Consider the following 27,103-nt stretch of genomic DNA (forward strand, 5'->3'; position numbering starts at 1 on the left):
AGGCTACAGGAAGGCTGAGCGGGATTCTGACCCACACAGGCTGGGTGAAGGGCATTCTGAGCAGAGAATACCGTGGGCAGCAGCTGAGTAGGAAACTGCAGGCCATATTTGGAAAGCTATAAATAGCCCTTTTGAGTAAAAACCAGAGAGCCAGTGAAGTTAGAGGCCAGGCAGAAGTAACAGGTAAGGTCAGAACAATAGGTAGTGGGCAGATGAAGGCCTGTGCTGGGGGGTGCCACAAATCTTCCTTGGTGCTCGACAATTTCATTGAAGACAGACATGACCTCTGGCAGCCACAAGCCAAGACGAGCCTGATCTCAAACAGCGAACTCTGCTGCTCTCAGCGGTGCCGGGCTCTCAGACGGCCTATCTCCGACTCGGTTTAGTGACCCAGCCGTAACTCACAAGTGGAGGGGCGCCAGGAAGAGTGATGAGGACAGAAACAGAAATGTAACCAATAACTGACCACTACCCCCTTTACAGGCTTGCCCCTCCGTGCAGATGCTGAGAAGCCCAGTTTGTGTGTTCAGGGGGCACGCCTGTAAGACTGGAGTAGGGCCACGTGTTTATATGAGGAAGGAAAAGCTACCCCCCAAACCGAGAAATTCAACAAAGAAATAACCAAACTAAGAAGTTCTGAGCCTGTTGGGTAACAAGAGATCATCCACAAAAGGCAACTGTAAATTTAAGTTTTCATAGCATTCATATAATAGGGTTAATATTCTCCAGATGAAAATTTCCCCCTTTGCATGTCTTCCTTTTATTTTCCTGCTTGAATTTCAATTAGTCTCAACTAAATAAAGGCTTTTTATAGCCAACCAGAAACACTTGCAGTAATCAAAGGCTTTAAAATAAAAAAATATAGTGCTACTATGTTGTGTGCATTCAGGGGATCCTTCATAAGCACAGTAAAACCCCATAATAATGCCCTCATCAAAAATATAATTTTAGATATAATGCAGAATTGGCAACTGGCTTCCATTCTGGGCCTAGCCCCTGTTTGAGAACAGTACAGGGATAAGAGTCAGGGGTAGGGGTTAAAGTTCTATGCTAGGGGTGGGGATAGGGATCTTGGGGTGGAGACCAAGGTCATGAAGGTGAAGGAAAGGCATGTAAACTTGTTTCAGAAAAAGAGATAGGTGAAGAGTGAGTCTCTGGTCTCCGTATTCTCCAAGGTAAATTTCGGAATCTGGCCAACTAACTGGGACATTTCTGGAATCACTGATGCTTTCCTGCTGCCTCTGGACTCAGAACTGTCCCAACAATATTTAAATTGGAGCCAACCACCAGGTGGCACCAAATTACAGCTTTGTCTGGCCGAATTTAGATATGGCAGTTGGACTCCCAGAATTCCTCACCAGCTAGCTCCACACTGGTTGTTTTGTTGTTAACCTTACAAAAAACTGTGACCTTACATTTCACATTACTGAATTCTTTGGCTCTCACCCAATTACAGTAGGGTTTTACTGAATTAATTTATGAGAACCAATAATCAAGGCAAGTACTCTCAGTAGACTACAGACCAAAGGAGACTAAATTAGACATTGTGCTGATTGTTTTATACACATTAGCTGATTTAGTTCCTTCAGCAATCTATGTGGTTTAGGTTGAATAAGATGAAACTACCACTTCTATGGGCCAAAAATTGTCAGCCGTGGACATCTTCACATAGTTTAATCTGAAAGTTATTATTGAACTATTCCTTGGGTGTTGGGTTCTATACCTACCTCATAGCTTTAGCTTACTAACTGAATTATTCAAAAATTTCAATATATTTATTTTATGTGCTTGGTTTATCAATTTCTGAAAGATGTGGCTAAAATCTTTTAACTATAACTTGATTTATCCATTTCTCCCAGAAAATTTTTAAAGATGTTTCTTTGTATATTTTGATGTTGTATTGTTAGGTGCATACATGTTTTTGATGGTTAGAGCTTCTTGCTCTATTCCTTTAATCAGCATATAATGTCCTTCTTTGTCCCTTATATTTTTTTGCTCTATATTCTATATTGTCAGCTATTAAGATTCTTCCCCTTTTTTCTTTTGGTTCATAATTTTTTCCATCTTTTATTTTTAAACTTTTTGTGCCTTTTAAGTTTCTTTTAGACAACTTATTATTGGATCTTACTTTTTAACCCAATCAGAGTGGGTTTTTTTTTTTAAGATTTATTTTTTTATTTGAGAGAGAAGGAGAAAAAGAGAGCATGCAAGCACAAGTGTGGGAGGGGAAAAGGGCAGAGGGAGAGGGAGAAAGAATCCCCAAGCAGACTCCCTGCTGAGTGTGGAGCCTGACATGGGGCTCAATCCCAGGACCCTGAGATCACAGCCTGAGCCAAAATCAAGAGCTGCAGGCCTAACTGACTGAGCCACCCAGGCGCCCCCAGAGTCTGGTTTTTAATTAGTCAATCTAATATTTAAACAATTTTTAATTCTAGCATAGTTAACATACAGTGTTTGGTCAATTTAATTAATGTATATTTATTATAATTCATTCCAATATAAGTACTTATTTCTGCATTTTATTTTACATTTTTCATTTACTACACATCTTATACTTCTTTTCCCCTTTCTGTATTTTTTTTTTTTTTAGATGGGGGGGGAGAGGCAGAGAGAGGGCAAAAGAGAGAAAATCTTAAGCAGCCTCCATGCCCAGCACAGAGTCCAATATGGGGCTTGATCTCACAACCCTGAGATCATGACCTGAGCTGAAATTAAAGTTTGGATGCTTAACCGACTGAGCCACCCAGGTGTCCCCCTTTCTGTATTTTTTAAAATCAAGGTATAAATAACTTCAATATTAGTTTCAGGTGTATAACATAATGATTAGATTTTTCTTTTTAAAGATTTTAGTTTTAAGTAACCTCTACAGTCAACGTGGGGCTTGCACTCACAACCCTGAGGTCAAGAGTTGCATGCTCGGGGCACCTGGGTGGCTCAGTCGTTAAGTGTCTGCCTTGGGCTCAGGTCATGATCCCGGGGTCCTGGGATTGAGACCCACATCGGGCTCCTTGCTCAGCGGCTAGTCTGCTTCTCCCTCTCACTTCCCCTGCTTGTGTTCCTCTCTCGCTATGTCTCTGTCAAATAAATAAATAAAATCTTAAAAAAAAAAAAAAGTTGCATGCTCTTCCAACTGAGTCAGCTGGGCACCCTGTGATTACCTTGAACAATGTTGGGGTTAGGAGCACTACCCACCACAGTTGAAAATCCACGTATAACTTTTGACTCCCCAAAACTTAACTATTAATAGCCTACTGTTGACTGGAAGCCTTACTGAAGAACATAAACAATTGAGTAACACATCTTTTGTATGTATTATATACTGTATTCTTTTTTTTTTTCTTAAGATTTTATTTATTTGACAGAGAGAGACACAGCGAGAGAGGGAACACAAGCAGGGCGAGTGGGAGAGGGAGAAGCAGGCTTCCTGCCAATGCGGGGCTCGATCCCAGGACCCTTGGATCATGACCTGAGCCGAAGGTAGAGCTTAACGACTGAGCCACCCAGGCGCCCCTATATATTGTATTCTTACAATAAAGTAAGCTAGAGAAAAGAAAATCATAATGAAAATACATTACCAGGACTGTATTTATGGGAAAAATCTGCATATAAATGGACCCACACGGTTCAAAGCTGCATTGTTCAAGGGACAACTGTATTACGAGATGATCACCACAGTAAGTTTAGTTAACATCCTTTACCACATAGAGCTACAGAGTTTTTTTTTCTTGTGATGAGAACTTCTAAGCTTTACTCTTTTAGCAATTTCCAAATATGCAATACAATATTATTCACCATAGTTACCATGCTGTACATTACATCCCTATGACATGGAGGTTTATACATTTTGACCCTCTTCACCCATCCTCCACCTGCCGCCCCACCCACCACCCCTCCCCCTCCCCCCAGCAAACAGCAATCTATTTCCTGTATCTAAGAGTTCAGGTTTTTTGTTTGTTTGTTTTTAAGATTCCACACATGAGAGAGGTCATGCAGTATTTGTTTTTCTCCATAGATTTTTATTTTTCTGGCTTAAATGTTGAGCATTTCAATCTGCCTGGAATCTGGCTTACTTCAAAGCTCGTGCTCTCTTTGTTGCACCACAGCAAGAATTAGAATATCAATGGAACCTTAGAAATTTGTCATCTACCCCCACTGGATCCAAAACTGGAATGTATGTGAGAATTACTTGGAAGCTTTTGAGAAATGTTATTCCTGCACCTCACCTTCGGAGATTCTGGCTCAGTACATCTGGGTAAAGCCCTGATACTAACACAAGCCCCTAATTTTGATGCAGGTGGTTCACATACCACATTGTGGGACTATTGTTACCATCTAGCCCCATAACTTCCCAAATGATAAGCTTTATGCTTATCTTTGTACTTTAAGTATTGCTTTTTGAAGATACACCCCTGGGGGAAGGGGAAGATGCACCCCTGTAAAAGAAGACTGTTTGGGAAAACACAAATTTGGAAACAAAACGGAAAGAAGAGCCTCTGTCACACAGTTTCTTGGTCTGAACAGCGACGGCTGCAGGTCATCAAAGTGATGGGTCCAATTATGTTAAAATGTCCATTACAAGCTCGGGGTACTTTCATTTTGCACTCTTTAATTTTCCTTTTTCTGATTAATTCAATACAACTTCTAAGCAATACAAAAATGTAAAAATGTAGTATTAGATCATTTTCTACTTCCTGTACTCAGTTTTATAAGCTGATGTTAAACATAATAGAGCAAGCAACTATATGTAATTGTAGAAATTACTGCTAGGAATTTGCATATGAAATACACACCTTTTACTGCCTCTAGTTGGCATTGTTAACTAGGTTATAAATAGTACAGCTGACACGCTGCAAACAGAAAGCGCTTTTTGATGGGCACATGCTATGAATGGAAGAAGTGTTCAAACACAATGTTTAAGTTGGAAAGCTTTCATTAGAATTAGCCAAGGGGGAAAATGGTTTATTTCCTAATCATAGTCTTGCTTAAGAATCCAATCATATAGAAAGATTTATGGTAAAGCTTTCTAAAAACAGATATTTATGCTACTATTTGGGTAAACAAGTGTTACATCCAGTCTATAAACATATTTTAATAGCGTTGAAAATTGAGTTGTTCCCTTTGGATTAAGTAATCTCTTAGTGTGTATATATGGAGAGGCAAAGGAAGTAATAGGACTAAGATACAAGATTGGAGAGTGCATTTATACCACCCTTGAAGATAAAGCTCACAATAGGGCATTTTGCTGAAATCATCTACTAGAATTTGAAATTCTAAAAACTATTTGAAAAGCTTTCACTATTGAGACAGAACAAAAAGATGCCATTCATTTTGACTGACCATAAAAACGAAATTAATAGGACAGTATTTTTGCTGATGTTTTATATTCCTTGAGGATAAAAACTCAACAGTTACTCTGAGGGCTGTTTCAATCCTTACAAAGTGTAGGTAGGAAGACTAGTGATGACTTTTGTAAATGACACATCTAACATTTGCAGACATTATATTTTTATGGACTGTAATAATTTGGTTTTTCAAAAGTTTTGTTTTGTTATGGCTGTAAAGCAGCTATGACACAGAACTTTGAGGTTAACTACTCATCCAGATGACAGGAAAGGTGAGGGGGCTAGGGACAAAATTTTCTTCCTCCACGTTTGTTTTTAGGCATCTATATTTGCCTTAGTGCCTTGATACCATGGTGATAGCTTAGCAACAGCTAGATACAAATTAGTCTGTCATGCCAGCTTCTGATCATAAAAAGTTGGTAGGTAGAGTACTGGGAAGAAAAATATAAATGTTTAGGTGTTTAATAGTTCAGTCAAAAAGAGCTTTGTTCTCTCTACTACACGTTCTTGTCTATCTCTTCATTATATATATAAAGAGATGAGAATCTTAAAAAAAAAAAAATCCCATACAAACCCCAGTGTTACAACTGATAAGGCAAAATTTAAACCTTCCTTTTTTTTTTTTTTTAAATAGAGGGGTCACAGTCCCTCTTTCCTTCTCTCTCTTCTTAAGTTTTATTTATTTATTTTTAAAGATTTTATTTACTCACTTGAGAGAGCAATAGATCGGGAGCACAGAGAGAGAGGGAGAGGCAGACTCCCTGCTGACCAGGGAGTCCGATGTGGGGCTTGATCCCAGGACCCTGGGATTATGATCTGAGCCTAAGGCAGATGCTTAACCAACTGAGCCACCCAGGTGACCCCTCTTTAAAAAAAAAAAAAAAAAAAGATTTTATTTATTCATTTTACAGAGAGAGGGAGAACACGAGAGAACACAAGCATGGGGAGCAGCAGAGGGAGAGGGAGAAGCAGGTTTCCCACTGAGCAGGGAGCCCTGGGGTTCAGCTCAATCCCAGGACCCTGGGATCATGACGTGAGCCAAAGTCAGATGCTCAACCAACTAAGCCACCCAGCTGCCCCTAAACCCTTCTTAAATAGGGGACAAAAGAACACATTTCAGCCTTTCTTAAATAGGAACTAATGACGACAGTAGTGCATGTAAAGTGTTTTGCAAAGACATCTCAAAAGGATTTTTTCATACTAACAGACATCCAATTTCTTTCTGTTGATGGCTATTAGGAGGACAAAGCTACATAAAATATAAGTACCTGGGGGCCAGAAGACTTGGATGACCCGATAGATAACTGCCATATTTATTTATTTATTTATTTATTCATTCATTCATTTATTTATTTAATTTTTATTTTTAAAAATATTTATTTGAGAGACAGCACAAGCGGGGTAAGGAGCAGAGGGAGAAGCAGACTCTTCACTGGGCAGGGAGCCCAATGTGGGGCTTGATTTGGGCCCGGGATCATGACCTGAGCTGAAGGCAGATACTTAACTGACTGAGCCACCCAGGTGCCCTAATTTTTAAAGTCATTTTTAAAGTCAACATACCACATGATGTCTTTCATTGTCTTTATCATGAGAGTGTATAGGTAAAGCAGAGAAAATAAAATCATCTGAAAGAAAGAACGTAACACTTGGAAAGCCAAGAGTAAAGAAAATCACCTTGATTTTGGGGGCTATAGATTTTATTTCAAATACTCCCAAATGGTAAACTATGAAGCAAATAGTTGTTAGGTAGGGGGGTTTTTTTTGTGTTTTTTTTTTTTAAGATTTTATTTACTCATTTGAGACAGAGAGATACAGAGAGAGAGAGAGCACGAGCAGTGGGAGAGGCAGAGGGAGAGGGAGAAGCAGACTCCCGGCTGAGCCAGGAGCCCGATGTGGGGCTCGATCCCAGGACCCTGGGATCATGACCTGAGCTGAAGGCAGACGCTTAACCATCTGAGCCACCCAGGCGCCCAGTTGTTAGGTAGTTGAACGAAGATGGCAAATGGACTTCAACTTGTGCGCTGGTTCTGATATTTTAAGTGTGGCTGCCTGCTGTGCTGTGTTAAGGATCCTGAGGTTCTGTAGGAAAAGGGCTGTGAATAATGAGTACCTATCAGGGTGAGAGGGAGACTAGAGGGTAAAAGACTAAGTGGAATGTGGGGTGTGGAAGGGAAGGAGGGTGAGCCCAAAACACACAATACAAACTACATTTATTTTAAGTCTTACATTTTATTTTATTTATGTGTTTAAAGTAAGCTCTATGCCCAACTTGGGGCTTGAACTCATGACCCTGAGATCAAGAGCTGTATGTTCTACCAACTGAGCTGGCTAGGCGCCCTTTAAGTCTTACATTTTATATTAAAATAAATGCAAAGCTTACATTTAATTCCATTATATATATATATATATTTGATATGCCATAAAACTTTAAAAAATCATTTGTAGTTAAATTACCTAACTTTAACTTCGTGGGGAAAAAATATGTTCTTAGATAATGTGCATGTTCATTCTGTGGCTTCCCACAGCACCTGCAGCCTGCCGAATATCCTTGAGAGTCTCTGCACCCCATTTAGTGAAGCCCACACCTAGAAGATTGAGAGAAATAGAAATGTTCAAATTTGTGCATGATAATGTAAGATTCAGAGAAGGTAAGTAACCTGCTTGTCAATGGCAGAGCTGGGATCTGAAGACTCTAAAGGCCAATTTCTTAACAAAGATTCTATTTATCTTCCTCCAAAGATAAGTACTAGGTAGGATTCCCTGGGATTCAGCATTTGGTACTAAATTACTGATTTGGAAAAAAAACAAAAAAAAAGACTTTGGAGGCCACAGAAGAGCATATAGTAACTAGTAAGTGGCAATTTCACTATTGCTTTAAAAGGAGGGGTACCTGGGTGGCTCAGTCGATTAAGTGTCTGCCTTTGGCTCAGGTCATGATCCCAGGGTCCTGGGATGGAGCCCTGCATCGGGCTCCCTGCTCAGTGGGAAGCCTGCTTCTCCCTTTCCCACTCCCCCTGCTTGTGCTTTCTCTCTCGCTGTATCTCTGTCACATAAATAAATAAAATATCTTAAAAAAATAAAAAAGAAAAGCATGGTTTCTGTTTGGGGTAATGGAAAAGTTGTGGAACTAGATAGTGGTGATGGTTGCACAACAGTGTGAATATAATTAAAGTCACTTAATTGTACACTTAAAATGACTAGAATGGTACGTGTTATGCCATATATATACACACACATATATATAAAACCACAATTAAAAACAAGGAAAAGACTCATGTATTGGAAGATTAATATTGCTATGATGGCAATTATCCAAAATTGTATCTATATATTCAATACAATACCTATCAAAATCCCAGCAGGCTCTTTTGTAGAAATTGACAAGCTGCTCCTAAAATTTTTTATGGAAATGCCAGAGTGGCCAAAACAACTTTGAAAAAGAATTACAAGTGTAAATGGTGAAATCTGAATAAGACTGATGGACTGTAACAATGTCATTATCTTAGCTCTGGTACTGTATTACAGTTTTATAAGATGTTACCATTAGAAACTATAAAGGGTACATGGACTCTGTGTTATTTCTTATAATTACTTCTGAATCTACAATTATTTTAATTTAAAAAGCTTAATGAGGGGCACCTGCGTGGCTCAATCTGGTAGGCAGCGACTCTTGATTTTGGCTCAGGTCATGATCTCAGGGTCATGAGATCAATCCCATGTCGGGCTCTGTGCGCAGCAAGGAATCTGCTTCAGATTCTCTCTCTCCCTCTGCCCCTTCCCCCGCTTGCATGCTGTCTCTCTAAATAAAATCTTTTAAAAAAAAGTTGGAGGACTTACACATCCCAATTTATTTTATTTATTTAAAGATTTTACTTATTTGACAGAGAGACACAGCCAGAGAGGGAACACAAGCAGGGCGAGTAGGAGAGGGAGAAGCAGGCTTCCCATGGAGCGAGGCCAACGTGGGGCTCAATCCCAGGACCCTGGGATCATGACCTGAGCCAAAGGCAGACGTTTAATGACTGAGCCACCCAGGCGCCCCTAATTTTATTTTATTTTTAAAAAGATTTATTTATTTATTTGACAGAAAGAGAGAGAGCACAAGCAGAGGGAGTGGCAGAGGGAGAGGGAGAAGCAGGCTCCCCACTGAGCAGGGAGCCTGATGCAGGGCTCAATCCCAGGACACAGAGATCATAACCTGAGCTGAAGGCAGACACTTAACTGACTGAGCCACCCAGGCGCCCCAACACTTCCCAATTTTATTTTTTATTTATTTTTATTAAAGATTTTTATTTATTTATTTGACAGAGAGAGAGATAGCGAGAGAAGGAACACAAGCAGGGGAGTGGGAGAGGGAGAAGCAGGCCTCACGTGGAGCAGGGAGCCCGATGCGGGGCTTGATCCCAGGACCCTGGGATCATGACCTGAGCCGAAGGCAGACGCTTAACGACTGAGCCACCCAGGCGCCCCCACTTCCCAATTTTAAAACAATATAAAGCTATAGTAATCAAGACAGTGTGATACTGCCTTAAGGAAAGACACAGAGATCAATGGAACAGAATTGAGAGTCCAGAAACAAATCCTTATATTTATGGTCAATTGATTTTCTACAAAGTTGCTAAGGCAATTCAAAGGGGGAAAGAATAGTCTTTTCAACAAAAGGTTTCTCTAGAACAAATGGATATCCACATACAAAAAAATTTAATTTAATTCAGTGGTTTTTAATGGGGGTAATTTGGGCTTCCCAAAGGGAGAGTACATTTGGCAATGCCTGGAGACAATTTTGGTCGTCACAACGGGGGGCGGGGGCTTTTTGACATTTACTGGGTAGAAGCCAGAGATGCAGCTAAATATCCAAGAAGGCACAGGGCAGGCCCCCACAACAAATGATCCAGCCCATTGTGTCAACAGTGCTGAGGATGAGAAACCCTGATTTACCTCACACCATACACAAAAATTAACTGAAAATTAATCATAGACCTAAGCTTAAGAGCTAAAACTATAAAACTTTTAGAAAAGAGCACTGGAAACAATCTTTGTGATTTTGGATTAGGCAATGATTCCTTAAATATGACACCAAAAGCATGATCTATAAAAAAAAAGTTGAAAAATTGGACTTATCAAAATTAAAGACTTTTGTGCTTCAAAAGACATTATGGGGGCGCCGGTGGCTCAATCAGTTATGCATCTGCCTTTGGCTCAGGTCATGATCCCGGGGTCCTGGGACCGAGCCCTGCATTGGGTTCTCGGCTCAGTAGAGTCTGCTTCTCCTTCTCCCCATCCCCCCATTCATGCTTGCTCCTGAACTAAGTAAAATTAAAAAACAAAAAACAAAAAACCACCATTATGAACATGAAATCAAGTCACAGACTGGGAGTAAATATTTGCACAGGATATATTTGATAAAGAACTTGTATCCAGAATATATCAAGAATGTTTATAACTTGGGTCACCTGGGTGGCACAGTCGTTTGAGTGTCTGACTCTTCATTTTGGCTCAGGTCATGATCTCGGGGTTGTGGGATTGAGCCCCACATTGGGCTCTGTGCTCAGTGGGGAGTCTGCTTGAAGATCCTCTCCCTCTACCCCTCCCTGTTTGCACATGCTCGCTCATTCTCTCTAAAATAAATCAATACTAAAAAAAATGCTTATAATTCAAAAGCAAGACAATAACCCAATTAAGAAATGGGCAAAATGTTTGAACAGACATTTCACCAAAGAAGAAATCTAAACAGCTAACAGGCTCACGAGAGGATGCTTAACATCAATAATCATTAGGGAAATACAAATAAAAATCACAATGAGATACTATCTCATTTCTACTAGAATAGCTAGAATAAAAATGAGACTACCAAGGGTTGGTAAAGATGTGAAGAAACTGGAATCTACATGCATTGCTGGTAGAAATGTAAATGATACTACTTGGGAAATAGCTTGGCAATTTCTAAAATGTTAAACATAAATTTACCATAAATTTTACTCTTGGGAATCTAAGAGAAATGAAAACATGTCCACACAAAGACTTGTTCCTGAATATTCATAGCAGCGTTATTCATAATAGGTAGAATGTACAAACAACCCAAATGCCATTCAACTGGTAAACAAACAAATGTGGCATAACCTGACAATGGAACACTATTTAGCAATAAAAAGGAATAATGATTAATGCTACAACATGAATAAACCTCAAAAACATTATGCTAAATGATGGAAACCAGATGTAAAAAAGTATAATTCCATTTACATAAAATGTCCAGAGAAGGCAAATCTATAACAGAGAATAGATTAGTGGCTGCCCAAGGGTTGGATTTCAAATAGGCACAAGGGATCTTTAACACTGAAATGTGGTGATGCGTTCACAACTTTGTATATTTACTAAAAATCATTTAATTGTATAATCAATCTAGGTGGATTTTATGGTATGTAAATTATACTTCAATTAAGCTGCTTTTTAAAAAGAATGCAATTAAAGCAGTTCTGATCTTCAAAAAAAGGAAGGAAAGGATAAAAGGAAAGAGAAGGATAAACAGGCAGCAATTAGAAAGTTCACAATAAATTGATCATATTCTATGTACACAAGTTTAGGTTACTATGCAATTCATGATAAAATTATGGTGGGGAAATCATCAAAATGCCTAGAAAGTGAGAAATAATGCAAATAGTAAAATTACAACAATTAATTTAAGGAAGGAAAGGTTGCAAGTATAGCTTAATTGTTTGAGAATGATGTTTTTAGGCTTAAAAAAAAAAGACCCAAATGAAACAAGACAGTAACAAAACACAATAAGCTCATACTGTTACAGCATGAATGATCCGAGTCAGATAAAGATTATTTTGTTTCCCTTTGAACAAACCCAAAAGTTTCCTTCTCCCAAGTCTTCTGTAGGGGAAGGAAATTTTTTTTCTTATTCCCTTCTAGGTTCTTTGGCTAGCCTAATCATTAAATTGGCCTAAGACAGTTTAATAGGAGAAAAGCAAATTTAATTTCGTATGTACAGGAGCCCATAAAAATATGAAACTCAAATAATGACCAAAGCAAGCAGCTTTTATACCTTTTAGACAAAGAAACAATAAATTTGTGAAGAATTGACAAGACAAAGAGGTTTGGGCTTGGAGGTAGTTAGTGAAGAAGTAACAAAATTTGTTTATATAGCCTTCTCAGCCCTAAATTCCTATCTCTTATGATGAGGATGTTTCTCTTCCTCCTGGTACAGGAAGGGTACCTTTTACATGGGAGATTTATGACAGGACAAAGGTGGGTCAGAGGGTCCTTCCTGCACTGGCTGTTTCTCAAGTACCTTTTTTTTTTTTAAGATTTTATTTTTAAGTACTCTCTATACTCAACATGGGGCTTGAACTCAACCCCAAGATCAAGAGTTGCATGCTCTTCTGACTGAGCCAGCCAGGTGCCCCTCAAGCACCTTTAATCCAAAATAACCAATATGCCAAAGTGGCACATTTTTGAGTGGCCTATTTTATTCCCCTTCACTTTGAAGAAGCAAAGATGGCTTCTCATCTCCTACAAGATCATTTCTCTGTGGTCTTTGCCAAGAGCAGAAGGCATGACTACTGACTGAGGCCCTTTCCTTCCCTAGATTGTGAACTTCAGTGGGAAGGAAGAAGTCATCATTTTGCAGTAATGCGAACCACCACTGAAAAAAATTAATCGTTCCAGTTGCAGAATTTTAAAGGAATTTGTTCCACAGTTTTTTGTTTTGTTTTGTTTCTACACTTTGTTTTTTTGTTTTTAAGATTTTATTTGACAGAGAGCGCACAAGCAGAGGGAGAGAGAGGGAGAAGCAGGGTCCCTGCTGAGCAAGGAGCCTGATGTGGGACTCAATCCCAGGACCCCGGGATCAGGGCCTGAGCCGAAGGCAGACACCAGACACCTGAACCACCCAGGTGCCCCAGGTTAGGAGGTTTCCTTATGGAGTATTTACCATATACCTATTTATACTGGAGAAACCAACCAGGAATAGAAATTCAGCTGCCTTTAGAATTTAAGCAACTTATTAATAATGGTTACGAAAACTGCAACATCATGGAAAAATGTTTATGATATGTGAAAACAGCAGGACCCAAAGTTGAATTTATTTTTTATTTATTTTTATTATTTTATTTTATTTTATTTTTAAGATTTTATTTATTCATTTGACAGGGATAGATACAGCGAGAGCGGGAACATAAGTAGGGGGAGTGGGAGAGGGAGAAGCAGGCTTCCCGCAGAGCGAGGAGCCCGATGCGGGGCTCGATCCCAGGACCCTGGGACCATGACCTGAGCCAAAGGCAGACGCTTAATGACTGAGCTACCCAGGCGCCCCTCCCCCAAGTTGAATTTATACTATAATTAGAACCATGCAAAAAAAGGATATGCATGATAGAAAAGGCTGAAAGAGGGCGCCTGGGTGGCTCAGTTGGTTAAGCGACTGCCTTCGGCTCAGGTCATGATCCTGGAGTCCTAGGATCGAGTCCCGCATCGGGCTCCCTGCTCAGTGGGGGGTCTGCTTCGTCCTCTGACACTATCCCCTCTCATGTGTTCTCTCTCTCTCATTCTCTCTCTCTCTCAAATAAATAAATAAAATCTTTAAAAAAAAAAAAAGGCTGAAAGAAATAGAAATGAAATGGTGAGATGATTATGTTAGCAAGGTGAGATTGTGAATGATTAATTTTTTTCTATTTTCCAAAAAATTTTTTATTTTTTAAAAGATTTTATTCATTAATTTGACAGAGAGAGACACAGCAAGAGAGGGAACACAAGCAGGGGGAGTGGGAGACGGAGAAGCAGGCTTCCCGCTGCTGAGCAGGGAGCCCGATGTGGGACTCGACCCCAGGACCCTGGGATCATGACCTGAGCTGAAGGCAGACGCCTAACGACTGAGCCACCCTGGCGCACCACTTAAAAAAAATTTTTTTTTAATATGTTTAAAAAGTGAAATTTAAGCTACCCCAACAGTCAAGGCAGGGGTGAGCCCACTTGTTTGCTCACAGGATGCACAGTGATGGGTACACTGTCAGTCCTGGAAATGAGCAGATCAAGTTGAGAGAAAGCTGATGTAGCTTTTCTAGGAAGACGGTCAGCATCTCTAAAAAGAATGAAAAAGAATAAAAGCCTGAGAAACTTTCTCTTTCTACAGAAAAGAAAGAACTATGAACATTCCTCCAGCAGGGGAGGTGGAAAACTTAGCACGTCAGAGCCCCAAGGGCAGGTGGGGTGAACTAGAAAAAGAGGTGGATCCCATCAGTTCTGGCCCCTCTGGACTCTCCCCAGGTGACACTAGAAGCATGTTATCTCCTTAATGGAAAGGCAGGACCCATTCCGAAAGAATAAAACAGTTAATTTGAGATCAGGACTGAAGGTAGTTTGTAAGAGAAAGAGGCAAACGATTCTTTTGGTAGATTACTTTATGCTTTTAAAATAAAGTGCCGGGCGCCTCGGTGGCTCAGTTGGTTAAGCGACTGCCTTCGGCTCAGGTCATGATCCTGGAGTCCCGGGATCGAGTCCCACATCAGGCTCCCTGCTCAGCAGGGAGTCTGCTTCTCCCTCTGACCCTCCTCCCTCTCATGCTCTCTGTCTCTCATTCTCTCTCTCGCAAATAAATAAAAATCTTAAAAAAAAAAAAAAATAAAGTGCCAATAGCTTTATTATTACTAAAACACGATTAATAAAAACACAGTTAAATGAATTAAAGAACCAGTCCAATTCATTTCTGCCCTTTTGTGCTTTAACAAAGGTGTGGCATGTCTTCTCTACCGTGAGAGGCAGTCATTACAGATTATAAAGATAAATTCTGGAGTTTCTATTGGTCGGAAAGGTGATCTTAACAACAGGATTTCAAAGTGGGAAGATAAATGAAGTGGCAGGAAAGGATCTTCCTGAAATTAAGAACTCTAGGAAGGAGCTTGACAACAAGCAAGGTTCTCTTTATCAGTGATGAACTTGCTGATTAGCTAGAGTCTTAAAAAAAAAAAAGAAGTATCCTTTAGCTGTAATTTTGTTGATTACACATAATTCCCCCAAACCTGCTTGCCCAAAGAGGGCCATGTTACAGCACCTTCTCAGGCTTTGAAAAAAGATCATCATGGATTATTCCAACTACTTTCTGGTCATTGGAGTTCAATGTGTTGTAGATACTGGGCCTAAAAAAAGGTCTCTATCTTTTTGGAGCAATTTGTACTAATGTATATGTCTTTTATCCCAACTTGGTGTCACTCATGTCCTGGGCCATAGCAATAATACTGTCATGGGTAAGACAGAGTCTCAAACATTAGAGAATGAGACCTGGACCAGGCAAAAAATGACATTGATAATTTATTTTTCGGTGTGCCTACATAACCACATTATGTGAGCAAGAAAACATGAAGAGGATTTAGTGTTACCAAGTAAAACTTAAAACAAAGTTTAATGATAGTCATAAACTGGATCTTCTTTCAAAGGAATTGTGAATGGCAATCAGCTCACTATCTAATCCATATCTCATTGATACTGTCTTTTTATGCCAGGAAACAGATGTTCTAAGTTGGGGAATCTAAAAGGAGAAAACTTAGTGGGGCAGAAAACTGCTTTTTAGTTTCTGGGGAAATAGAAGGTAAATGTTTTGAAAAGAATGTCTCCAAGGGTGCGACTAAAGAGATGTGTCAGGTATGAAGGAGGACAGTCAGAGAAGGGGGGAAGGACCTGCACAGAGGTGGGTCAAGGGTGCCAAGGGAGAGGGGCGGCTGTGTTAGCGACCTGGAATGCTGTGGGGAAGTCTGCGTGCAGGGACAGAGCTTGCCAGCTTCACAGAAAGGCCACCATCTGTCAGAAGGCCATCTCAGTGGTGTGCGGCGAGAGACTGGATAGATCTGTTCTGCAAGTATTCTTGGAGTGTCTAAAGCACTGGCGCTGGTCTAGGTGGTGGGGACTGGGAGTGGGTGACCAGTTGCAAGGGTTAAAGAGTCAGTATACTGTAAGAAGATGTGCTGGTGAAGCTGAGAAGAAAAAGAGTGGAGGTAGAAGAATATACAGCGTGAAGGGAGGAAGTTCATTTTGGGGATCGGGAGGATTGAAAACATATAGTCAGCAGAGGAGACACTGAAGACTCAGGAATGGGGGCAGGATGGAGATAGGGAGGCTATGGGCTCGAGATCTTTGAGATCTCTGAAAGGAGGAAAGAGAAGCAGAGGAGGAGAGAACAAGGCGCTACCTGGAAAGACTCTGGTGGGGAGGTGAGGAAGGAGGGCAGGCCAGGCGGTCAGGGCGGTTCCCTAGGCCTGCTTTTGCATCGGTAAAGGGAAGGATGCTTACCCCCAGAGAGCATGCACTCAGTGTGTACTCAGGGCCCTTACTATCAGAGCCTTCACACACTTGACCAAGACAAGACCGACAGGGAGGAGAGTGTGGCTGGTTTGGGGAGCCTGAAGTGAGTGAGGTTTGGAGGGGCCAAGTTGCAAGTTGGGGGGAACCAGGTGGAGGGGAGCAGCACGATGGCTAAAGAAGGAATTCTAGCAAGAAACTGGGGATGGGGGGCGATGGAGAGGGGGTGGAGGGGACATTCTGAGGCCAGAGTCTTACCTAGTCAACAGAGATGTCCCTGGCCACACACAGGTGGTAGGCCAAGAGGTGTGATTAGGCATGTCTTGGTGCCCCAAATTTCTCCCTAAATTATCTGAAATTATAAGGACATAAGAGTTAACAAATATCCCTAAAGAAGGGGCGTGAAGAAAGACTCTCACCATTTAAAGCTGGAGAGTGAATTGGCCAACAGTGTTAGGTTTAACAAAAGCCTGCCTGGAGGCTGGGAAGACAGAGGTAGAGCTCATTCAACACTGAGGGCAGGACACCTGAGCCAGGGGAGGAAAGGTCCCAGAGAAAGCAGAAAGGCAGGTGCTGAAACAGAAGAGTCCAGGATTACATGCCATACAAAAGAGAGCTAGGAATCTTGTAGGCCCTAAGCTACGAGGCAGTGTAGGAGGAAATTTGCCATTAAGTTTTTTTTTTTTTTTTTTTAAAGATTTTATTTATTTATTTGACAGAGAAAGACACAGCAAGAGAGGGAACACAAACAGGGAGTGGGAGAGGGAGAAGCAGACTCTCCGCCGAGCAGGGAGCCCAATGTGGGACTCGATCCCGGGACTCCAGGATCATGACCTGAGCCGAAGGCAGTCGCTTAACCAACTGAGCCACCCAGGCGCCCTGCCATTAAGTTTTATGCACTCCTTTGTAGCCTCTCTCTGGGTCTCACCTTTCCTCCTCCCTGAACCTCACAGGGCATCTTTGTTATCCAGGGTCAGAAGTGACAGTCTTTTAGAAAATAAAACAAAGCTGGAAGGGACTTCATACATTCTCTCATTTATTTAACAGATGAGGAAGTCGAGGCTCAGAGGGAAGTGACTTGCTCAAGGTCACAGAGCAAACCAGCTGCTAAAGCAGAATTTGAAGAGCCCGGGGATCCTGCCTGGTAGCACTTGACCATCTGCTTCAGAAAACCTACAGCTCGGGTAAGTTCCTGCACATTTAGAGAACAAAAAGCACAACTCCTCCTTTGTGGAAGTTAATGATTAAAACCTAGTCCGATCTAAAGCATCTAACCAGAGTTACTAATTAAGCCAATTTCTTTGAGAAAAGACCATTTCAAACAGAAAAGTGTTCTCTTAAGCTAAATCTACAGGCCTTCAAATTATAGTAGCATAAACTGTACAATTATAATATTTTAAGTATATTAAAAAATATTTCATAATACAATACCTTAACCTCTGCAGCTCACATTTGCTCTTTATCACATGCCATATGCTGGGTCCCGATAAAATGGTTTCGTAACTTTTGGGGGAAGGAATTTAACTAAAATAACTTCACTTAGTGTTTGAGTGAACGAGGTAATAAAATCTGTTTGCTGTGTTCACTGTCTCCAGATAGGGCTGTAATTACACCACAGAAGGAAGAAAGGTAGCTGAGTCTCAATCTAGATCATTTATGTAAACTCAGCCTTCTTGTCAACGGTGTTCTCACATTGCATGCATGCAAACCACAAAAATCATCTCGTATGAGCCACACAGAGACAGTGCCTGATTGCAGGCTTGGGAGACTGCTTGTATTCTTTCTGTAATCGGATGTCTGTGGTTCAAGACCAAATTTGACATTCTGAATTAAAAAAAAAAAAAAATCACCAGTTTACTCCCCAGAACAACAGTTATGTATGTGACACTCGTAAAAGTTAAAGGTATTCTCTACACCAAAATATGACAAATGAATACATTCTCCTTGAAAAAAAGCATCCTGTTTGGCTTAAAAAAAGAGTTTGGTTCTTTGAAATGTGTTTGAAAAAATATTTGGTCTTCTAGAAAGAAAAACAAGCCATTCCTACCACATTTACATTACAAGTTAACATTTGATAACATTTTAATCTCCTACTTCAAATGTTTAGCATTATTTTTTCAGCAGTTTTTCCTAAAAAAAAAAAAAAATCTTACAAAAACGATGAAGCACAAAGTATATTCATACTGTACCTATAGATACAGAGACATAATTGCAAGGAGACAAAGCACTTTTTTTCTTCATCATCAAAACTACCATCCGTTATGACAACTGGTCACTAGTTTTTGATTTGACAGTCCTTGCTGGCTGGCACTGATCGCGTTTCTCTTGACACCTGCTGCTTCCAGCTTGCTCTGCCCTCTCTAGAAGGAAAACCACAGGCCACCGCCCTGGCGCCATCCCTGGCTCAGTCCAATCAATAAGGACTTATTTCCTGTCCATTTGCTGAGGTCACAGCAGCGAATCTCATTAATTATTTCTGCTACTGGACTCAAGTGTGCTGCTGGCACGACAAGTGAAAACTGCTTGACCTTTTTTTCTTCTCATTTTGTTTGTAGCAGTTCCAAAAAGAAGGCAGGATTCATTTAGCAACGTGATAAAAGGAAGGAAAGAATGGATTATGTTTTTAAAGTCATTAACACATTGAGATAGTCCATCATGAAAGCCCTCCCGATCACCTCATTCCCCAGTTTTTGTTTTGTTTTGTTTTTTTTCAGCTAACCAACAATAGTGTCTTTTTAATTTGGTGTCACGAAAATCTGGTCACAGCAAACACAATGTTTTCTAAAGCAGATCTGGCCTCCGAGGGAGGAAAGCTCTCCAGGGCCTCCAGCGCCTTGTTTCCATGGTAACGACACAGGTCAATAGCTGAAGTCACACCTTTGCCAGCTTTGATTGTTTCTCGCAACTGTTGAGAAACAAATGCACAATAAAAGTCAGTTTTTCAGGTACCACAATTAAACTGGGGAGGGGAGGTGGAAAACAAAGCAGGGGAGACACAGTATGGATTCGGTGTTTCTGCCGTGTTCTTTTGAGGTAAAGAGGACACCGGTCCCCAATGATTTTGAGGCACTACCTTTCCCGAGGGCTGCTAGGAGTCTGTGCTCCCGAGCAGCACAACAGGCTCCAATCAGCCTAATTACACCTCCTCCCCACTCCCACCCCGTGCTAGCCTGAAATGTGCCCTGCTGGGGGCTGGCGCTCCTGAAGGCAGAGGGCATTTACATCTCTGGCATTTTGAATTCAGCAGCCTGATATTCTTGCGTGAGGAAGGCTTCATTAACATCCTACTTAGTAACTTTTTTTTTTTTTAATGCTGTATGCTGACACAATAGTCTGTATGAAAATTCAACAAAGACACCTTGTTGAGATCTCTGAATGCTACTTTTTTTTTTTTTAAGATTTTACTTACTCATTTGAGACAGAGAGAGAGCATGAGCAGGAGGAGAAGCAGAGGGAGAGGGGAAGCGGGCTCCCTGCTGAGCCAGGAGCCCGATGCGGGGCTCGATGTGGGGCTCGATCCCAGGACCCCGGGATCACAACCCAAACCGAAGAGACACCTAACCATCTGAGCCACCCAGGCGCCCCTGAGCGCTACATTTTAAAACTAAGAGCTTTCATTTGACTGGGAAGAATGAACCAAAACACACCTTGGTAAAGAATAAAGTAGGGGCGCCTGGGTGGCTCAGTCGTTGTGTCTGCCTTCGGCTCAGCTCATGGTCCCAGGGTCCTGGGATGGAGCCCCACATCGGGCTCCCTGCTCCACGGGGAGCCTGCTTCTCCCTCTCCCGCTCCCCCTGCTTGTGTTCCCTCTCTCTCTGTGTCTCTCTCGGTCAAATAAATAAATAAAATCTTAAAAAAAAAAAAATAAACTCTTGCCAACAGCTGGAGTTTATTTCTAATCCTTCTTTTTGATGACAGGGAAGGACCAGTAATAGGGTCACACTTCAGAGCTGGAAGAGATTGATAATGATTTGGTCAGTCCACTTCCGCTTCCCCCAACTCCATCTTCTCTTACTCAGTGAATACCTCTGCCTAACTCCCTAAATCAGAAACCTGGGGGTCCTCCTTCATGCCGCATTTCCAGTCAGGCGCCATGGCCGCAACAGTGCTGCTCAGCCCTGACTGAACTTTCTGGCCCCCAGAGACTGGGTGGGGCCAAGGGGCAAGTTCTAGCCCTTGAGTTGTGAATGATGCAAGTCACTTCTGGGCAGCAGCACTTAAACCATCCACATGAGTCCCTCCAAAGCTTTCCCCCTGGCGTATGGCCCAGCCACATCAGAAAAGCTCCTCATGCTGGATTCCTGAGTGACCACACTGAGCACCACAGTGCCTCTCTGACCTGCATGGGACATGGAGCCCGGGCAAGGAACACAGCTTTGTTGTCTGAGGCCACAGAGATTGTGAGGTTGTCTGTATCCATCTTGACTGACAGAGTTAGCAAGTCCTAGCCATTCTATCTCTTTTAGAGCTCTCAAATTTATTCTCCGCTCTTCATTCTCACTGCCACTACCTAAGTTCAGGCTATCATCATCCCTTGCCTGGGTTGTTTTATGCAACCACCTCCTAAAGAGTCTTCCCACCACCACTTCTTTGCCCTGGACTCCATCTGTCATGCTGCCAAGGAGATCTTTATAAAATGCAAATGTGATCTTGTTTAAAACCCTTCACTATTTTCCAATAGCCTTCAGAAGAAAAGAGTCCAAGCTCTCTCATGAGGCACGGAAGTCCTTTCCTGATCTAGCTCTTGCCCAGCCTGTTTTTCCCCGTTCCCCCATCATCATTATTTAGGGAAATTGCTTGCAGCAATCATCTCCCCTGAGACTGTTCCCGTATCTTCCCACTTCCTTCAAACTTCCCAAATTCCACTTGAGTGGAATACGCTCAGCTAGGATGAGAGCCCTAAGGAGCTGGGTGCCCCTCTTCCTTGGGGCTCCCCAAGTACCCTGTGCACATCTGGAGTACAGCATTATTATACAGTGTTGTACTTCAATGTTCCATTCCCGCATCTATCTCTTCATTAGACTTTAAGGTACCGCATACTGCATGTAACATAAAGGAATAAAAGAAACAACCCACTTTATTCCTCTAATTATACAGAGAAGAAAACAGAGGCCCAGAGAAGTTCAGCGGCTCACCCAAGATCACAGGTGAATAGTGGCAGAGTTGTGGTCAGAAGCCAGGGTTTGCAATGCCCAGTCCGGCAGTACTGAAAACTATACTCTGCCAGAAATCTTACCGCCCCACTGGTAGGTATTTCCACATACTGCATGTGAACTTCAGGACTATTTCAGCCTAGGATTTCCTGGTCTCTTGCCAGTTACTGAATGCATGAAGGCACTAAAATGGGGGAGGGAGGAAGAGATCACATGCTATTTTCATTATCTTTAATTACCCCAAACCTAAATTAGACAGGCCAACATTCTGTATTCTAGACTTTTAGGTTGGTACCTGCAGGCGTGTGCATAATAGGTGCAAGACTGGATTTCAATCTGCAAATATTAACTGAACACTTATTATGTGAAAGGAGTACAATGATTCTTCTCTGCTTCATGGATTGGGAACTAATTAAGGGTATACTGTAAAAAGCAGCAAAACCAAGCTACAAATATAGGACTATAAATGATCAAAGAAATGAGAGATCAACTGTAATTAGAAGAGATTCAAGAAGACCTTACAGAGTAGGTGAGATCTGAGGCATGTTTTGAGAATGTTGATAAACAGTTATGGGGTTGAGGGGAGCAAGGGAGTTATATCAAAAGAGAACAGCTTGAGCAAAGGCACAGAGGAGACCAGAGTACAGTGTCCAAGGAATAAAGAGAGATCGGTGTGATAACACAGGAGCAGGTATCAGGGGATCCAGGAGGGCTCTGAAAACTAGGCTAAGAAACCCAAATTAAAAAAGAATATTTTTTTATTATCAACTATAAAAGTACAGAAAAGTTCAAAGACGAGCACAGGAGTTGGCAAGCTACGGCCCCAGGCACAATCTGCCCCCGCTGTTTTTATAAATAAAGTTTTGTTGGCACACATCCATGCCCGTTCGGTGAAGCGCCCTGTGTGGCGGCTTTGGGCTCCAGTGGCTGAGCCGCAGAGGGGAGTAGCTGCCAGAGGCTCTACTCGCCCGCAGCGCCTAAAATGCTTACATGTCAGCCTTCTCAGAAAGGCTGCTGACTCCTCGGCTAGCACAACGCGTGACCACATATCCTCCACCGACAGTTAACAGTTGTCAATATTCTGCTATCTTTGTTTTATCTACTCATATGTATGTGTTTTCTCAACCATTTTCAAATAAGCTGTGGGCAGTGGTATGCTGGTAAATTACCTCTCCAGGGTAGCACGTGCAGATTTTTGTGGTATAAAAACTCCCGTCATGGCTGATTTCAAGCTACCAAGGGCTGTGGAATCACAAAATTCTGAAATATTTAACCATAGGCTCTGAGCTGCTAGGACTTGGCTTGAACACATGCTGGGCTGCAGGATGCTTCACCTTTGTTTTGAAATGCAGCTCCTAAGAACATTCTCCTACATAACCAGAATATTATTATCACAACTAGGAAAGTTAACAATAATTCTCCACCATTATGTAATATCTAGCACATGGGCAAATTTCCCCAGTGGGCTCTAAATGTCTTTTTAGTCTTTTATTTTTTTCCTGAATCAGGAGGAATCCTGGTTCACACATTGCATTCACTCGTTATGACACTTTAGTATTTTCTCCCCTATGATATGCCATTTCGAAAGGACCATGCTGTGTTGTGCAGTGTTTTGCATTCTGCATTTCTCTCTCTCTCTTTTAAAAGATTTTATTTATTTATTAGAGAGAGAGCACAAGCAGGGGGAGCAGCAGAGGGAGAGGGAGAAGCAGGCTCCCAGCTGAGCAGGGAGCCCGATGTGGGGCTCCATCCCAGGACCCTGAGATCATGACCTGAGCCGAAGGCAGACACTTAACTGACTGAGCCACCCAGGCGTCCACATTCTGCATTTCTCTGACTGCTTCATTTAGTTTGTTACTTTATAAACCTTATTCAGCTAGGCCCAACTGAATACTTGATAGTGACTTGTAAGGTACTTAATTCTTACAATGAAAGGTAGTTCAGATTAGGGAAAAATAGCACCTGGGAGGATATCACTGAATATTACGCAAGCCCTAAAAGAGTTAATTTCTCTCACCAATGATTACTGTACTTTCAATTAATACCTAAATCTTCTTTCTACAGAGTTGAGCTTTGCATACCAAGGGACCTGACAGCTTCCATGTGGAAAATGCCCATTTCATGATTCAGCAGTAATTTAATTCTTCGTGGAAGATATTATTCCTTACAGACATCTGTATACACTTCAACCAACTAAACCTAAACTATTGGCTCAAAAGAAATCCTTTAGATATAATTAATAGGCCATAAATTAGACTCATCTTTACTATAAATCAGAACAGGCAGTGAGTCTATCCCGATAAAACAATCTCATCCTTTGTAAATAAATGTGACAAAAGACACATTAAGCTGGAATTCCTAAACTTGGCTGACCATAAGATTCACCTGGGAACTTTATGTATTTATTTATTTTTAAAGATTATTTATTTTTTATTATGTTATGTTAATCACCATACATTACAAAAATATGGAACGCGTCACGAATTTGCCTGTCATCCTTGCGCAGGGGCCATGCTAATCTTCTCTGTATCGTTCCAATTTTAGTATACGTGCTGCCGAAGTGAGCACTAAAGATTTTATTTTATTTATTTTTTATTTTTATTTTTTTAAAGATTTTATTTATTTATTTGAGAGAGAGAGAATGAGAGACAGAGAGCATGAGAAGGAGGAAGGTCAGAGGGAGAAGCAGACCCCCTGCCGAGCAGGGAGCCCGATGCGGGACTCGATCCCGGGCCTCCAGGATCATGACCTGAGCCGAAGGCAGTCGCCCAACCAACTAAGCCACCCAGGCGCCCTAAAGATTTTATTTTTAAGTAATCTCTACACCCAACGTGGGGCTCGAACTTATAACCCCTAGATCAGGAGTCTCACACTCCACCACCTGAGCCAGCCAGGTGCCCTAGGATTCACTTGGGGAACTTTAAAATGCAGATGTCTAGGCCCCAATCCTAGAGATGGATTCAATAAGGCCTAAAACTGCTTCTTTGGTCATTCCAATTAGCCAGATTTGGGAGTACCTTGCCTGCTGGGGTACGTATTTTGAGTTACTATATTTTAAAATAGTTGGGTTGGGGGTGGCTGGGTGGCTCAGTCGGTTAAACATCTGCCTTCGGCTCAGGTCATGATCCCAGGGTCCTGGGTTCGAGTTCCACATCAGGTTCCCTGCTCAGTGGGGAGTCTGCTTCTCCTTCTACCCTTCCCCCCTGCTCGAGATCTCTCTCTCTCTCAAATAAATAAATAAAATCTTAAAAAAAAAGAAAAAAAAATAATTGGGTTGGGTTTATACTGTTTTGACCACACTTCCAACTAGTAGTCCTGGCAGTGATCAAATTCAGTTTAGCCACCATGTACTGGGCACCTATATGGCCTAGGTGTGTAGTAGTGGTGGGAGATACGGAGACAAACACAGTTGCTGCCTCCCAGGACCCCCTGTTAGGGGGTTGCGCCAGGGCTATAGAGCTGGAGGGGGTTGAAAGGAATACGAGGGACTGGACCTACAACTTTGGTTCTAATAGATGCAAGAGATAAGATCACAATTAGAAAAATTCTTTCCAGTTTTGCCTTCACCTACATTTTGACTGGGCAAAGCCCAAACTAGTGCACAGACAAAACTTGCCATATTAGGATATGGCTAGAAGTGCTAGTATGCCTTCTGGGCTTTATGGCTTGAAAAACATTTTAGCTATAGGATAAGTGACACAAAAACATACAAAAAGGTGAATTACCAGTCTGTGTTTTACTTCTCTGAAATAGCACTTTAGGGCACTAATATAATTAAATCTCTAATTAAGTCAACTGAATAATTGTGTAAGTGCAGCATCACCTGCAATAAATTAAGTCCAAATCCCTTGCTAGAGGACCCAATTAAAGATATTAATACAGAGAGAAAAAAGATGCAAAGTACTTAAAGTTAAGTGCATTATTATTTAACATTTATTAAGAGGTGTTATTAAACACCTTTTCAGTGATAAATGTTGCTTTTATGAGACCCTTTTGAGAAATCATCATATGCCTGTGAAAACTATTTGGTTAAAAAATTCTCTTAAATAGTAAAGACAAGCCCCTGCCATGAGATCTAAGCAGCTTTAGCAGAAGTGGACGTGGCAGCCGCTTCTCTCCAATGAAACCAAATAAAGACTTTAAGACCTAGAAGAAACCCAAGCCCAATCATATCTTCTCACCTCATTTTGCAGGAGAAGATATTGGGATGAGACTGGCTGAGTGGTAAGGGCCAACAGCAAATCTGAGAAATGGCCTGGGTTTCATTTCTGCACATCCAGAGCTCTTCCCCTCTATAGCACTGGAACAGAATTGGTGGTAACCCCAAGTTTTCTTTTACCCAAACAGGGAGAGTGCTACAGAGAATGGGGATGCTGAAACTCATCTGGAAATTAGGGTAGACCTTGTTCTGTAGAAACTGTATAATAGAGAGTAAGGGAGTATAAGCAATACGTTAAATTTTTCTCTTTTTTTTTATGGTTGAAAACACTTGGATAAGGATGAAAGGAAACAAACGGCGGCCATGCTGTTATGGAAAGAGACCACACATCTCCTAACCGAGTGGGAGAAGTGGACCAGGCTTCCCTAACAGGGATTATGAAACTGGCAGAAATGTAAGATGCAGTAATGATAAGGGACTCTAACTTTTGAACATTTACTAAAACTCACATCCTAATAGTTGATAAATTCTTGATGTGCCTGACTGATAATCTTAGGTATCAGAAGATAGAAGAAGTGCTTTTTGCTTCAGTATGTCAACATGATTGGATGTAAAGGTGATAGGAATCTGGCGCGCACGCACACACACACACACACACACACAAAGTCATGCCATCCTGGTATTAGACTCAGTGAAAGAAGGGACCAGCAGGTATGATTTAGGACACCCAGACCATAAATTAGGAAAGCACATTTAAAAATTAGTGAAAAGATCACCATGATTCCAAGAGATTATTAACAGAAATAGTTCAAGGGTGATGAGAGCCTCTGAAAAACTAAATTTCAACAACGGTCATAATTAATTATGAAAGAGGCCAAAATAAATGGCTACAGAATAAGTTCTCTTGGGGCTCAGATTTGAAAAGGCCCAGGTGTAAAGGGAGCAGCATTTCGTCTCCTCCACTGCTGAGATTCAGCTGAGCACCTGCTCTGCACAAAGCTCCACCGTGGAGATCGGATGCTATCTCTGTTCTGAAGGAACTGACAAAGGAGAGGTAGAAAACTGTAAAAATTGTGTGGGAGGGCGCCTGGGTGGCTCAGTTGGTTAAGCGACTGCCTTCGGCTCAGGTCATGATCCCAGGGTCCTGGGATCGAGTC

General features: G+C 41.5%; 2 protein-coding genes and 1 non-coding gene across 3 annotated transcripts in view; all 3 read right to left on the minus strand.

Annotated features, from left to right (window-relative positions):
- BEND3 (BEN domain containing 3) overlaps window positions 1-27,103 on the minus strand; it is a 109,498-nt gene that overhangs the window by 46,197 nt on the left and 36,198 nt on the right. The window lies entirely within an intron of this gene.
- The window catches only part of PDSS2 (decaprenyl diphosphate synthase subunit 2), a 248,986-nt gene continuing 240,809 nt past the window's right edge, over window positions 18,927-27,103 (minus strand). Inside the window, exon 8 of the mRNA XM_034991728.1 lies at window positions 18,927-19,539. Within this exon, the coding sequence (XP_034847619.1) occupies window positions 19,381-19,539 (159 nt within the window). The 3' untranslated portion in view covers window positions 18,927-19,380. The remainder of the gene's footprint in view (window positions 19,540-27,103) is intronic.
- Window positions 24,249-24,355, minus strand: LOC118001651. Its single transcript, XR_004676761.1, has one exon. It is a non-coding gene; the product is annotated as a U6 spliceosomal RNA (small nuclear RNA).

Source organism: Mirounga leonina, unplaced genomic scaffold, assembly GCF_011800145.1.
Source record: "Mirounga leonina isolate KUSES-001 unplaced genomic scaffold, KU_Mleo_1.0 Mir_53, whole genome shotgun sequence".
Taxonomy (NCBI): Eukaryota; Metazoa; Chordata; class Mammalia; order Carnivora; family Phocidae; genus Mirounga; species Mirounga leonina.